At 45.2% G+C, this 14,701-nt stretch overlaps 1 protein-coding gene across 5 annotated transcripts in view; it reads left to right on the forward strand.

Annotated features, from left to right (window-relative positions):
- LOC147328696 (echinoderm microtubule-associated protein-like 6) overlaps positions 1–14,701 on the forward strand; it is a 40,226-nt gene that overhangs the window by 9,548 nt on the left and 15,977 nt on the right. For all 5 annotated transcript variants that reach the window (XM_086297265.1, XM_086297261.1, XM_086297262.1 and 2 more), the window contains exons 10-17: positions 6,342–6,551; positions 6,745–6,912; positions 8,711–8,817; positions 8,886–8,986; positions 9,075–9,261; positions 9,330–9,435; positions 9,599–9,692; positions 11,777–11,877. In XM_086297265.1, the coding sequence (XP_086153391.1) occupies positions 6,342–6,551; positions 6,745–6,912; positions 8,711–8,817; positions 8,886–8,986; positions 9,075–9,261; positions 9,330–9,435; positions 9,599–9,692; positions 11,777–11,877 (1,074 nt within the window). The remainder of the gene's footprint in view (positions 1–6,341; positions 6,552–6,744; positions 6,913–8,710; positions 8,818–8,885; positions 8,987–9,074; positions 9,262–9,329; positions 9,436–9,598; positions 9,693–11,776; positions 11,878–14,701) is intronic.

Genomic DNA, 14,701 nt, shown 5'->3' on the forward strand with positions numbered 1-14,701 from the left:
ACATGCAAACTCCACACAGAAAGACCCCGGCCTGATGGTGGAATTGAACTCAGGACCTTCTTGCTGTGCGGCAACAGTGCTAACCACCGTGCCTAAAATATTTAAGGGTTTAGATAATTTGAACTATTTCAGTGGTTCCCAAACTTTTTTTGCTGGCCCCCCTTTGTTTTACAAGAAAAATCCATCAAACATTTAGTGAACAATTAAGCAAATACAAGTAACCTGCAATAAATCACAGGTAGTAAGAAAATAAACGACTAACTCTTTTATGCTGCGTTCGCACCTACACGGGTACTTTTGAACACGCAGCTGTTTCGTCCACGTAAACGGCGTTTCGAATCACCGAAAACTGAGATTTTTTAAAACGTCTTTTTTGTGTTTCCGTGTGGACGAGGAATACAGAGTTGGTCACACAACATCAAAGGTATGTGCCTTTATTCACGTCACGCTGTGGCCACGTTATTGTTTACATGAGATGAACTGCAGAATGGAGATAGAGACGAAATACTGTTAATCTGACTGTCTGCAGGTTTTACACGCAGTTACTGTCCCTCCATTAGAAAGGCAGAGGCGTCACGGTGTCATTATTTTACTGTAGTTGTTTTTCCTGTGTAATAATGTTCAACATTGCATCAATACATGTTTCAAAAAATGCCTCTCTGTGCAAAATGTGTTCAAAAACATAAACAGCTGTGGGATCCTGTTAGTCTGTGATTTGAACCGGGGAACAAATCGTGGCAGGATCAGCCTGATGTTATTTGTATCCTGCTGTAACTTTACTGTATAAAGAGCAAACATCTCCAACATGTCAGGAGCAGTTAGTCATCATACGAAGTGTTTAAAAAATCAAGTGTTTATTAAAATCAAGAATGTGGATTCTCACTGAACCTGAAAAGAGAGTATTAGCCAAAGGACTCAATCTTGCCATTTCTCCACAACAGTTGCCCATAGTGGACCTCATCACAGCCACAGAATCTGCCATACGGACTAATACATTATCACAGACAGAAGCAGAGCAAATCAGGATGAAAGTCTCAGCCACCCTCTCCAGTGCCAAAGTCCCTCCATCCAACCTCACAATACAGGAAAAGAAGGCCGTCGCTTCCCTGAGCAAAGACCACAACATCACTGTTTTACCAGCTGATAAGGGAAGATGCACCGTGGTCCTAAACACTACAGATTACCATACAAAGATCCCTACTCTCCTCGGGGACAACAATACCTACGAAGCCCTAAAGCGAGACCCCACAAGCAGCTACAAAAAGAAAGTTATAGCTTGCCTTCAAGACTTTGAAAAGGACAAAATTATTGACCGCCTCCCGTATCACCGCCTTTACCCAGGGGATGCCATACCCTGCATTTACGGACTTCCTAAGCTCCACAAGGAAGCTGTCCCACTCAGACCCATAGTCAGGAGCATAAACTCAGCTACTTATAACATCTCGAAACACCTTGCTACCATCCTAGCACCTCTCATGGGGAACACCCCACACCACATCAAGAACTCCACCGACTTCACCGACAAGGTCCAGAAACTTACCCTGGATCCAGATGAAACCATGGTGTCCTTTGATGTAATAATAATAATAATGGATTGGATTTATATAGCGCTTTTCAAGGCACCCAAAGCGCCTGGTTTTATGGGTTGTCGTTAGCAACAACGACGGTAAAACCATTGCATGTCCGCTTGTTTATTTTCCACATAAACCTTTCACAATAAAGCTCAAGATCCTGTTGAGACTTTTTTAAAATAAACAGAATCACGTGAAAAAGTATTATTGACGGATGAGAAGCAAAAAAAGAGCCGTTAGGTGCTAAAAAATAAAGCTTAGACTCAAACGTTAGAACAGGCTTTTCCCCGCAGCACGCCGTGTAATAAATACTCACAAAGAAAACGGCGCCGTTACAACTTATGTCTAAAAATGTATAGTTTCATGCATCGGTTAAAAACTCGACTCCAGCTACACGACGCCCAGCTGGAAACACTTCACCTACCCGAGATTCACAGAATTTACAGAAAATATAAATTTTTTTGTGATTTATATCGTTATCGGACGATAGATGTTTTATATCGGGATATGAGATTTTGGTCATATCGCACAGCCCTACAAGAAGTGGAATCCTTCACTGCGCACATTAACGCTGTGGATAAAAAAAAGTTCACCAGGAAGACACAAAGGACGACTGTTTGCCTTTCCTGGACTGCGCTGTGCACATTGAAGAGAACGGCAAGTTTACCGGAAGCCCACACACACGGACCAGTACCTCCTCTTTGACTCCCATCACCCTCTGGAACACAAACTTGGAGTAATTAGGACCCTACACCACCGGGCAGAACATGTTCCCTCTAAGCCTGAAGGGAAAAAGAAGGAACACACACATGTAAAGGAAGCACTCAAAACCTGCGGCTATCCTAAATTCAAGGTTCAAGGTTCTTTATTTGTCACATGCATAGTTATATAAGTATAACACACAGTGAAATGTAGCCTGACACGCTCCTCGACATGTGCAAAAATTGGGGGGGGATATATATAGTATATACATTGGGTGAATGTGCAGTAGTAGCAGCAAGCAGGTGAATTCTGTACATTAATATGAATAGACATCTGACTATTTTACAGGATAGACAATATAAACATATTTAAAATTAAAGGAATTGAAATGTACATTGTGCCTTGGTTTAGTGTCTGGAAGAGTCCTGTCTCAGTCAATTATAGATGATGTGAGAGGGCGGGTGTGTGTGTTTAGGGCACGGATGGCTTGGGGATAGAAGCTCCAAACAGCCACTTCACAAGCGCATGGCACAACATAGAAGAGCCACCTCCACAGGACAAGACTCAGCAGTCCATCTGCATCTAAAGGTCAAAGGTCACTCTTTGAGGATGCCAATGTTCACATTTTGGACAGAGAGGACAGATGGTTTGAAAGAGGAGTGAAAGAAGCATCTATGTCCACAGAGGCGGGGTTTATGACACCAACTCTCTGCCATCTATAATCCAGTTTTGAGATCCTTCCCAGACGCCTTAACGCCCACTCACATCCTGGGCCATCTGACCTCAGGAATTCGCATGATAAGGTGGGGCCAGGTTTCACAATGAACACACCCGAAACTCTGGCTGATTGGGACCCACACCCAGTTTCACACCTTGGCTCAGGCGATTAGAGGATCATCAGGGGGTCCTTTTGTCCCTCTGTGGGGGGAAACTCCCACTAGGTTTATATCTGGGACTCTCCACCATTTGACCTTAGAACTGAAGAAGCTTCTCAGATGAAGGTGAAACGTCTTCAAGCAACTTAAAGAAGTCCAGACGCTTTTCTTTGTAAGCTCCTTTGACTACGATGACCTGGATGACTGAGAACCTCACAGACAATGTGGGATACTGTTTGTCCGTGATTTGAAGAGCCCAGCGCTGCTGGGCCCTCGGGACGCAGGGAAACTAACTCTGCAGGGGAGACCTACCTCTGCACTTGTGCAGGTGAAGCCAAAGGGAAGATTTGCTTCACCATATTTTCTAGTCTTTGGCTTGGAAGGAAGTTGGTTTGGAAACATATTTGGCGATGCTTCATCTCCTGCTTTGCGTTTGTGTGGGAACCCCGTCGAAACACCTGTCCATGATGCTAGCAGTGTCCAAGGGTTATTTTTTTGGGGGGGGTTTTCTTACCGCGCCCCCTGAACTTTGGGAAGATCTGGACTATTTGGGCGACCGTGGCTCAGGGGGTTGGGAATCGCATCTCTAACCGGAAGGTCGCCGGTTCGATCCCCGGGCTCTCTGTCCTGGTCGTTGTGTCCTTGGGCAAGACACTTTACCCTACCACCTACTGGTGTTGGCCAGAGGGGCCGATGGCGCGATATGGCAGCCTCGCTTCTGTCAGTCTGCCCCAGGGCAGCTGTGGCTACAACTGTAGCTGCCTCCACCAGTGTGTGAGAGTGAATGAATAGTGGCATTGTAAAGCGCTTTGGGTGCCTTGAAAAGCGCTATATAAATCCAATCCATTATTATTATTATTATTATTATTATTTGACGAACCACAGAGTGCTGTATGTTGAATTCTAGTGAAAATGTTTTCTTTTCAATCATTTACAAATTTTAAATGGCAGCACATAATCACACCTGTGGTCCTCAGGGCTCAAAAATGACCCCGTTTGCTTTGACTGTTTATAAAGCAACAAGTATAAAATATCATCCATCTCTGTGTTTCAAGGTTTTATTCAACTTTATTCCAACTCATTGCCTGACAGTTTTCTATATTTTGGCATGGTAGGAACACCAGGGCATGAGTCTGAGTGAAGGCAAACTTTCATGAGGACAAAGGCGTGTCCATATTTGACCCAAGTGCAGGAGGAAGCTCAGGTTTATTCCTCTGCACTGGTCTCATCATGGACAGCATTCTTTCTGCAGTTGCAGGCCAAGGGGCATATACAGTAAACAAGCTGTTACAGGTGATTGTTTTCTTTTGGAAACCTGCAATGTTAGGGACAACTCGCGTGTCCTGACTGCAGGCCAGACGGTTTGCCATCGTACACTAGCATGTACAGCTGGACCTGCATCACATGCTGCCCATGTTTTTATCTCATAGCTCCCTGGTTTACTTGGATGTTCTGTTGGACAGAGTCCTCTGAAGAGGACTTGGTGCTCATACAGTCACATCAGTACCAGGATCTTACATCACAGCAGGAGAAACACCCACTTGTTCCATACACCTCATGGGAGCACGTTTGGGTCATGAACGATGATCATCTATTGTGTCTTTATCATGAAATGATATCACTTTTGTGCTTCTATAATTAAATTAAATAATTAATCTTGTGTCAGCATGAAAACTTCTCTACCAGACTCAGGATGTCATAAACTGGCCGTAGCGACTCTACTGGATGCACGGCAGTAAGAATCAACACACCCACATATGCCTACAGCTGCATTCGGTCCATTTTTCTTCCTCTCTTGTTGTCCCTCCTTGTTCGTCATTGAGTTGGCTGTAGAGCAGGTCATCTGCTAATTGGATGGTTGTTGGTTCAATCTCTGTGTGCTCTAGTCTGGAGTTCTTACCAAGGTGTCCTTGGGCAAGTTACTGAACCCCAACTTGGTCTCTGATGCATCCATTGGCACGTGAACTTTGAAAAGCATAAAACAAGCAGAATACACTGTGTGTAATTCTTTCAGTGCTCGAGTAGAAAAGCAATCGCAGGAGTATGGGACCTGGCACATGTGCTTGGACTGTGGTAGACTGTCTTTCTCTCAGGCTCATGAGAGAGTCAGGCATTGTCTGTCACTGGGAAGTAGAGCAGGGCGATATGGCCAAAAATATTTATCACGATATACATTTGAAAATTTGCGATAACGATATAACTGACGATATAATTGACACGAGACAAAATACTTTACAACTCCACAACTTTATTAGTGCAAAAAAACCCATCAGTGTATTTTCACTTAAAGAAGCAGCTGTTTTATGTGCATTAAAGTTATATAAAAATGTAACAGTGCAAATTCCTCGCTGACAGTTTAACCAAAAGGTGTTTCCAGTGGAAACTGGCCGACACATCCTCAGCATAACCATGTATAATATCCACAAAACTTAAAAAGAGGTTAAACACACACAATACGGTAACATTATGTTGAAGCACAGTACGTATCGCTCCGCCTACGATAGCCGTAATGCTCCGACAATCCATCAAGCGGTGCGGCTTCGTAGCTCAGCAAAGTCGTACTAAAACATCTGACAGATTTATCCTAACACCGTGTACATAAAATCGTTTTGAGGTCATAAACAAGAACAGAATTCACAAGCCTCAAGTGCAGTGGAGGCTTGTGAACATACTTTCTGTGTATGTATTATTGTAGGGTCTACCTTACAGTATGAAGCACCTTGATGCTGTTGTAAAAATACAATTGAATGGAATGCAGAGCACCTGCCTCCTCATTGTGCTGCCTGTTGGTGTTGTTGTGGTTATGACCTTTGCTCGACCCCACACATCAGTGATCCAAGATCAAAGATGTTTGGTGTGTAAATGTGACCCTTTGCAACCCTTTGTAATTTGGGGACATGTTTGTCCCCGAGGACCACAGGTGTTATAAAATCTAATACAAAATCCATAAATAAATCAAATTACTTAAAACTTAGTCCAGTCATGCATAGCATAGTACTGAATAACTGTTACTGTCAGACCATTTGATGATTAAAAACCCCATTTTTGATAGCAAAATTTCTGTAGAGGACAGAAATGTCCGAAAGACAACACAAGGGTTAATTGGAGCTCACCTGTCCTTACCTGGGACCAGTTGTGGGACTTGATGGTGCAGATTTGTGGGTCTTACCTACTTCCTTTCCCTGTCCTGCAGCGGGAAAGCTGGTTCCTAAAGAGGAGGCGAAAGGGATTCACTGGATGACGTGGACCGGTGTTGTCGGGCCGGAGGTGAACGGCATCTGGGTCAAATACTCCAACGTCACCAACGTAAACTCCGTGGACGCCAACTACAGCAGCGCTGTGCTGGTGGCTGGCGATGACCTTGGCCTCGTCAAGCTCTTCAGGTTCCCCTGCCTGAAGAAAGGCGAGTGATGCAAGCCGATAACATTTTTACTGAGGATCCACAGAGTCCGGCTGAGTGGTGGACCTCTGAGGTCGTCCTAATTCTGAGTCTTAGTCATTAGACCCGGAGTTACAGGCGTGGGACAGAATAGATTTGATGAGGATGTTTCTGGAGTGATGTGCGTTCTTATTCTTGTGTTTCTAACATCACACAGGGGCCAAATTTAAGAAGTACATTGGTCACTCTGCCCATGTGACCAACGTTCGCTGGTCCAGCGATCTGCAGTGGGTCATCAGCACCGGTGGTGCCGACCACGCCGTCTTCCAGTGGAGGTTCCTGCCCGAAGGTGTGATGAACGGTGTTCTGGAGCCCCTCCTACAAGGTGACGCAGAGCTTTCCTTTAGTTGCAGATGATGACGGCGTGGACCTCCCAGAAACTTTTCAGCAGTTAAACTAAATCAACAAACTGAGCTTGACTCTTTTATCATCCTAAAGTCTTTGCAGGTCATAATGGTGCGTTCACACCGAACACGACAGAAGCGACCAGAGTTTCAGGTTTACGGTCAATGGAGGAGCGCGATGAAGCGCGACTGGGGTTCCCGCGAAACTTCAGAAGCAGATTGGTGTCGCAAAAACGCTTTTCTGCCTGATTCGCGCAAACAATTAGCGCGACTGATGCGATGGAAAACACGCGCTGCAGTTTGTGTTGCATTTTGTGCATTCGCACTTATCGCATCTACCACTCGAGTTGGAAAAATCTGAACTCCAATCAGGAGCCTGATGACGTGATGCTCTGACCTGGTTCAAAGGGGCAGGTCCAGCCAAAGCCCTTCATTCTTCATTCAATATGGAGGAAAGGCTCATCAACGCCGTAGCCTACCACCCGGAGCTGTATGACACCAGCTGCCTGTTTACAATGAATTAATGTAGGCAGTTAATTTGTGCATGTTGTCATATAGGAATATATGTTTTTGTTTATTAATAAACAGCACACCGTGGTCCCGCTCTTCATCCGTCACTGCCTCACGTTTTCGCAGGTTTTTTTATTGCACAGTACAACTTTCAACAATGCGCATTGCATTCTGCAGCCTGATTGACAAATCTCCTCCGTGTCGTGTCTCCTGCGCTTGTTTGGTTTTGATAACCATCACGTCCAATTACGCCGCTGCTCTGCTCTCCACAGTAAATAGAGAAGGGAGAACCTCTCTTCAAACGCTAGATCGACAGCTGCCATCTTGCAAACATACCATCTGGCATTACTTCCGCCCACATTTCCGCTTCCCTATTGCATATTAAGTGCGACCAGTTTGCTTTGGACACGCTTCGAGGTGCGAATGTGCACGCGACCAGCCAGGGGCGTCTGGCGCTTTTTGGTCGCTTCTATCGCGTTCGGTGTGAACGCACCGTAAGAATCAGGTCTCCAAATCCAGTCTCCTCCTGCAGCTGCAGATTATTCATAATGATCCAAATCACTGTTCTTGTCCCGCCTCGCACCTTCTCCATTTGAAAACTCGAGCTAACTTATTGCCACACATGACAAAAGTACAGAATGCCCTGTAAAAACAGAGTGAAGAAGAAACACCCAGTGCATCATGGGAATCCCCGGCAGCCTACGTCTATTGCAGCATAACTAAGGGAGGATGCAGGGTCACCTGGTCCAGCCCTAACTATATGCTTTAGAAAAAAGGAAAGTTTGAAGCCTAATCTTGAAAGTAGAGATAGAGTCTGTCTCCTGAATCCAAACTGGAAGCTGGTTCCACAGAAGAGGGGCCTGAAAACTGAAGGCTCTGCCTCCCATTCTACTTTTAAATACTCTAGGAACAACAAGTAGGCCTGCAGAGCGAGAGCGAAGTGCTCTAATAGGGTGATATGGTACTACAAGGTCATTAAGATAAGATGGGGCCTGATTATTTAAGAGCTTGTATGTGAGGAGCAGGATTTTGAATTCTGGATTTAACAGGAAGCCAAAACAGGAGAAATCTGCTCTCTTTCTAGTCCCTGTCAGGACTCTTGCTGCAGCATTTTGGATCAGCTGAAGGCTTTTCAGGGAGTTTTTAGGACTTCCTGATAATAATGAATTACAGTCGTCCAGCCTGGAAGTAATAAATGCATGAACTAGTTTTTCAGCGTCACCTCTGCTTATCGCTGACTCATATTTTTCACCCGTGCCGTGTCTTCAGAGGGTTACGCCGACTCCAACAGCGGCGAGTCGGACTCAGACGTGTCAGATGTGCCGGAGCTCGACTCGGACATCGAACAGGAAGCTCAGACCAGCTACGAACGTCAGGTGACTGGGACACAAACGCTCCCACCTGCAGTCAAAAAGCCGTCTGACTCACCTGTCTCTGTCTGCAGGTGTATAAGGAGGACCTGCCACAACTCAAGAAGAAGCTGATTGGTTCCTTGAAGCGGCAGAAAGCTCCAGAGGAGGGGCTTCGTCTGCAGTTTGTTCACGGGTAAACTATCCACATCAGACATGGATCTGGTCTCGTGAGTAAATAATGTAAATAAACCTCCGTTTGTGCTGCTTCCTGTTTGCTGCAGGTACCGGGGCTTCGACTGCCGTAACAACCTGTTCTACAGTCAGGCGGGAGAGGTGGTGTACCATGTGGCCGCCGTCGCTGTCGTCTACAACCGGCTGCAGCACAGCCAGAGGTTTTACCTCGGGCACGACGATGACATCCTCAGCCTCGCCGTCCACCCGCTCAAAGACTACGTGGCCTCGGCACAGGTATGCCCGGCCGATCGCAGCATGTCGCGTTTCCGAGACGGTTTCTGATTGGCTGTTCCTGTGTACAGGTGGGCAGAGACCCGGCCATACATGTGTGGGACATCCAGACCCTGAAGTGTCTGTCGCTGCTCAAAGGACACCACAGCAGGGGCGTGTGTGCTCTGGAGTTCACAGGTAAGCTGACTGCACGCCGTGCCATCGGGCATCAATATTTCTATCCCTAAGCCCTCACCTGTTATCGCTAACTCAGCGGGTTAGCTCAAGTAGAAACAGCTGTTGTTCCCAATCCTTCCTTCACACTGCTTTCTGACGTAACTCCTCTCTTGGTACTTCTCAGCTGATGGGAAGAGTTTGATCTCAGTGGGATTCGATGAATTTCACTCCATCATCATCTGGGACTGGAAGAAAGGAGAGAGACTAGCCAAGGCCAGGTAAACACACCTGGATTAAGTCAGCTAGTCCTGCCGTAAGATGGTCGTGCTTTTGTAAGCTCACAGTTTCTCGCAGTGGTTGCCGAGTGTTAGGGAAAATATTCTAAAACACTTCTTCAGTAAAGACTCAGAGAAGAGAAACACACAGAGTTCTTGCTAGCAAGGGCAGCTCCCTACTGAGAGACTCCGGTGAGGAGCTGACCTGGTCTTTATTTTATACTCCATTGAACGTGTGTGTGTGTGTGTGTGTGTGTGTGTGTGTGTGTGTGTGTGTGTGTGTCCTGCTGATCAAAGGGTCATAAAAGGCACATCCTTGGTCAGGAAGAGGGTAGACCTCCCTCACCCTAGATAACATTGGTGAGGAAGTCAAGCAGTTAAAGCACTTAGACTAAAACAGACGTAACTACACTGAACAAAAATATAAACGCAACACCTTTGTTACTGCTCCCATTCCCCATGGGATGGACGTAGAGACCTAAAATTCATTCCAGATACACAATATAACCATCCCTCCCAAACAGTGGTCACAAATCAGTCCAAATGTGTGGTAGTGGGCACATCTGCTATATTGAGATAATCCATCCCACCTCACAGGTGTGCCACATCAGGATGCTGATCTGACATCATGAGTAGTGCACAGGTGTACCTCAGACTGCCCACAACAAAAGGCCACCCTGGAATGTGCAGTTTTGTCTCACAGCAAAATGCCACAGATGCCACAAGCAATGAGGGAGCGTGCAATTGGCATGCTGACAGCAGGAATGTCAACCAGATCTGTCGCCCGTGCATTGAATGTTCATTTCTCAACCATAAGCCGTCTCCACAGGCGTTTCAGAGAATATGGCAGCACATCCAACCGGCCTCACAACCGCAGACCTCGTGTAACCACACCAGCCCAGGACCTCCACATCCAGCAGGTTCACCTCCAAGATCGTCTGAGACCAGCCACCCAGACAGCTGCTGGAACAATTGGTTTGCACAACCAAACAATTTCTGCACAAACTGTCAGAAACCGTCTCAGGGACGCTCAACTGCATGCCCGTCGTCCTCATCGGGGTCTTGACCTGACTCCAGCTCGTCGCCGTAACAGACTTGTGTGGGCAAATGCTCACATTCGATGGCGTCTGGCACGTTGGAGAGGTGTGCGCTTCACGGATGAATCATGGTTCACATTGTTCAGGGCAGATGGCAGCTGAGAATGTTCCAGTTCTTGCATGGCCAGCATACTCACCGGACATGTCACCCATTGAGCATGTTCGGGATGTGCTTGACCGGCGTATACGACAGCGTGTACCAGTTCCCACGAATATCCAACAACCTCGCACAGCCATTGAAGTGGAGTGGACCAACATTCCACAGGCCACAATTGACAATCTGATAGACTCCATGCGACGATGTGTTGCACTGCATGAGGCAAATGGTGGTCACACCAGATACTGACCGGTTCTGGGTCCCCAGACCCCCAATAGCGCAAAAAACTGCACATTCCAGGGTGGCCTTTTGTTGTGGGCAGTCTGAGGTACACCTGTGCACTACTCATGATGTCAGATCAGCATCCTGATGTGGCACACCTGTGAGGTGGGATGGATTATCTCAATATAGCAGATGTGCCCACTACCACACATTTGGACTGATTTGTGACCACTGTTTGGGAGGGATGGTTATATTGTGTATCTGGAATGAATTTTAGGTCTCTACGTCCATCCCATGAGGAATGGGAGCAGTAACAAAGGTGTTGCGTTTATATTTTTGTTCAGTGTACGTTAATCCTACCATAAAACAATAAGAGAAGGTATGACCTCTCTCGTGCTCCCAGGATGTGGGTGTGCATTCTAGTGTGGAATACACACCAAGCCTTTGCAGCCTGTTAAAGATCACACACAATTGATTATATGCCTCTAAGTATACATGGTTGAATATTTCCTAATACAAATAACTACATGCAGTATTCTACCATATGCAAACTTATATCACTAAAAGATTATACTGACTACTAAATACAATTTTCCATTAACACCGAGGGAAATGTTTGTGTCTCGTTTCACGTGTTTGAGCCGATTGGCTGAAAGCTTATGTGTCTGCAGGGGTCATAAAGACAAGATCTTCATGGTGAAGAGCAATCCTTTCAGGATGGACAAACTGGTGACCGTGGGCATGAAACACATCAAGTTCTGGCAACATTCAGGTAGGCGTCGTTTCCTCTTTACCTGGAACTCACCTGACACGCTCAGCTCAACGAGGTAGGAGGGGTCACATGGGGCTGTCCCACATGTAGGGCTGCCACGATTACGTCGACTATCAAAATCATCGATGACTAATTTAATAGTCGACGCGTCATTTGAAGCTTTGTAAGATCCCAAAAGATGCAGGAATAAGTTGTAGGATTTAAGAGTGTAATAACGGACTGAAACAGAAGATAGCAGCACTGCATGCCAGCTGCCATTAAACCCCGAAGAAGAAGAAGAAGCTGTGTCCCAGAATTCATAGCGCAGCCCAGCTCAGTTTCCAACAATGGCGGCAGCGAGTTAGTTTTGTCACTGTCACTACCCGATCCGTACCGGAAACCCGATGGGTACCCCGCATGCGCGAAAGGTTTCTACTTCCGGTCGTAGCATTTTACGATAGTTATGGGTCAGAGTATCTGTTAAGATGTTAAGAATAACAAGTATATCTTAAAATGTTTGCAATAATGAAGCATTTCAATATAATGTAGACAAAAACGAAAAATAAGAAGAAAGTTACGGATCAGGACTCCCCGATCCTTACTGCGCATGTGTAAAGTCTGACCGTACAAATCAGGACTCTCCGATCCTTACTGCGCATGTGTAAAGTCTGACCGTACAAATCGGGTCTACCCGATCCGTACTGCGCATGTGCAGATGTTTTCTTCTTCTTCTGTTCGTTTAATGGCAGTTTACTCCCCAGTGTACGAGGATACCGCCACCTGCTGACCGAGCGAATAAACCCTATTGTAAACTGAATTAGCATCATTACAAACGTGTGTTAAATTTGATTTAGTGATAGTCGAGTGTGTTTATGCTCGTCTGTGAGGAGAGGATTGTTGGAATAGTGATGATGATGTGCGCTATCACTGTCAATTGTCAGTAAACACTTAATCTGGCTGATGAATCTACACGTGAGATATTACAAAGTCTGTGTTATTAACTCTGTAATTAGGCGCCATTCTTCTTATTTTACGGCGCTGTTGTTCAGTCGGGGGACGCTCTCTGTTGAGGAGAAAAGCATGAATTTCTTTGTATACGGATTATCCATTGTTTAAATGTCCCGGGCAGTCGAAAAGGAGGCAGAGCTGTTGAGAAATGCTAGGAGCTAACTGGGCGCTAACCGTATCATTCAAATATATTGAATGTCGCAATGTTGGCAAAGAGAGGAAGTGACGTAAGATTTGCGCATGCAGGGTACCGATCGGGTTTCTGGTACGGATCGGGTAGTGACAAGCACAGCCCAGCTCAGTTTCCAACAATGGCGGCAGCGAGTTTTTTTTTTTAAATTTATTAATTTTTTTAATTAGTAATATAAACATACAAACAAAATGCACCATATATTACAGATTCAGAAAATAGACATTTCTTACATATTAGCAACTTTCATATATAGTGAAAATAAAATATAAAGATGGGGTCACATAAATTAACAGATTATTAACTCACTAAATCAAAATCTTCCATAAAGGAAACAAAAAAAGCAGCCTTTTTCTTTTTAACTAAAGTCAAAGATTTAACCAACAGGTTTAAGTCGTTTTTCCAGTGAGCCAGTGTTGGTTTAATCTTAAAAAAGCGACATTTATGTATAAAATGCTTGCACAAGATTAATAACACATTAACACCATAATTAGCTTTCTTTTCTTTCAAAAACACTCCAAACATTATCATATTTAAGGGGCGGCAGCGAGTTAGTTTTGTCACTACCCGATCCGTACCGGAAACCCGATCGGTACCCCGCATGCGCAAATCTTACGTCACTTCCTCTCTTTGCCAACATTGCGACATTCAATATATTTGAATGATACGGTTAGCGCCCAGTTAGCTCCTAGCATTTCTCAACAGCTCTGCCTCCTTTTCGACTGCCCGGGACATTTAAACAATGGATAATCCGTATACAAAGAAATTCATGCTTTTCTCCTCAACAGAGAGCGTCCCCCGACTGAACAACAGCGCCGTAAAATAAGAAGAATGGCGCCTAATTACAGAGTTAATAATGCAGACTTTGTAATATCTCACGTGTAGATTCATCAGCCAGATGAAGTGTTTACTGACAATTGACAGTGATAGCGCACATCATCATCACTATTCCAACAATCCTCTCCTCACAGACGAGTATAAACACACTCGACTATCGCTAAATCAAATTTAACACACGTTTGTAATGACGATAATTCAGTTTATAATAGGGTTTATTCGCTCGGTCAGCAGGTGGTGGTATCCTCGTACACTGGGGAGTAAACTGCCATTAAACAAACAGAAGAAGAAGAAAGCATCCGCACATGCGCGGTACGGATCGGGTAGACCCGATTTGTACGGTCAGACTTTACACAACTTTTTTATTTTTCGTTTTTGTCTACATTATATTGAAATGTTTCATTATTGCAAACATTTTAAGATATACTTGTTATTCTTAACATCTTAACAGATACTCTGACCCATAACTATCGTAAAACGCTACGACCGGAAGTAGAAACCTTTCGCGCATGCGGGGTACCGATCGGGTTTCCGGTACGGATCGGGTAGTGACAAGTTTTAATGTTACTCTTATTATTCTTTCTGGGTCACAAAATAAACGTTTAACATATTTTCAGGCGAGAATGTAGCTGTGTAAACCTCAAATATCTGCTCAGTTTATCAGGACACCACATATTTTCAAAAGCGCTCCGACGTTTTCGGAGACGTCTGTTACCCACTAGCTCGTTAGCTAGGCGGGGGCTAGGCTAACTAGAGCCGTGAGAACACCGGACTCCCCGCAAATCGTTTTCAAACCCACCGCTGTCTTTC

This window comes from Aulonocara sp. 'chitande type north' Nkhata Bay, linkage group LG6 (genome assembly GCF_057382095.1).
Source record: "Aulonocara sp. 'chitande type north' Nkhata Bay isolate Kocher_YH1m ecotype deep benthic linkage group LG6, A_spYH_male_GT1.1, whole genome shotgun sequence".
Classification (NCBI taxonomy): Eukaryota; Metazoa; Chordata; class Actinopteri; order Cichliformes; family Cichlidae; genus Aulonocara; species Aulonocara sp. 'chitande type north' Nkhata Bay.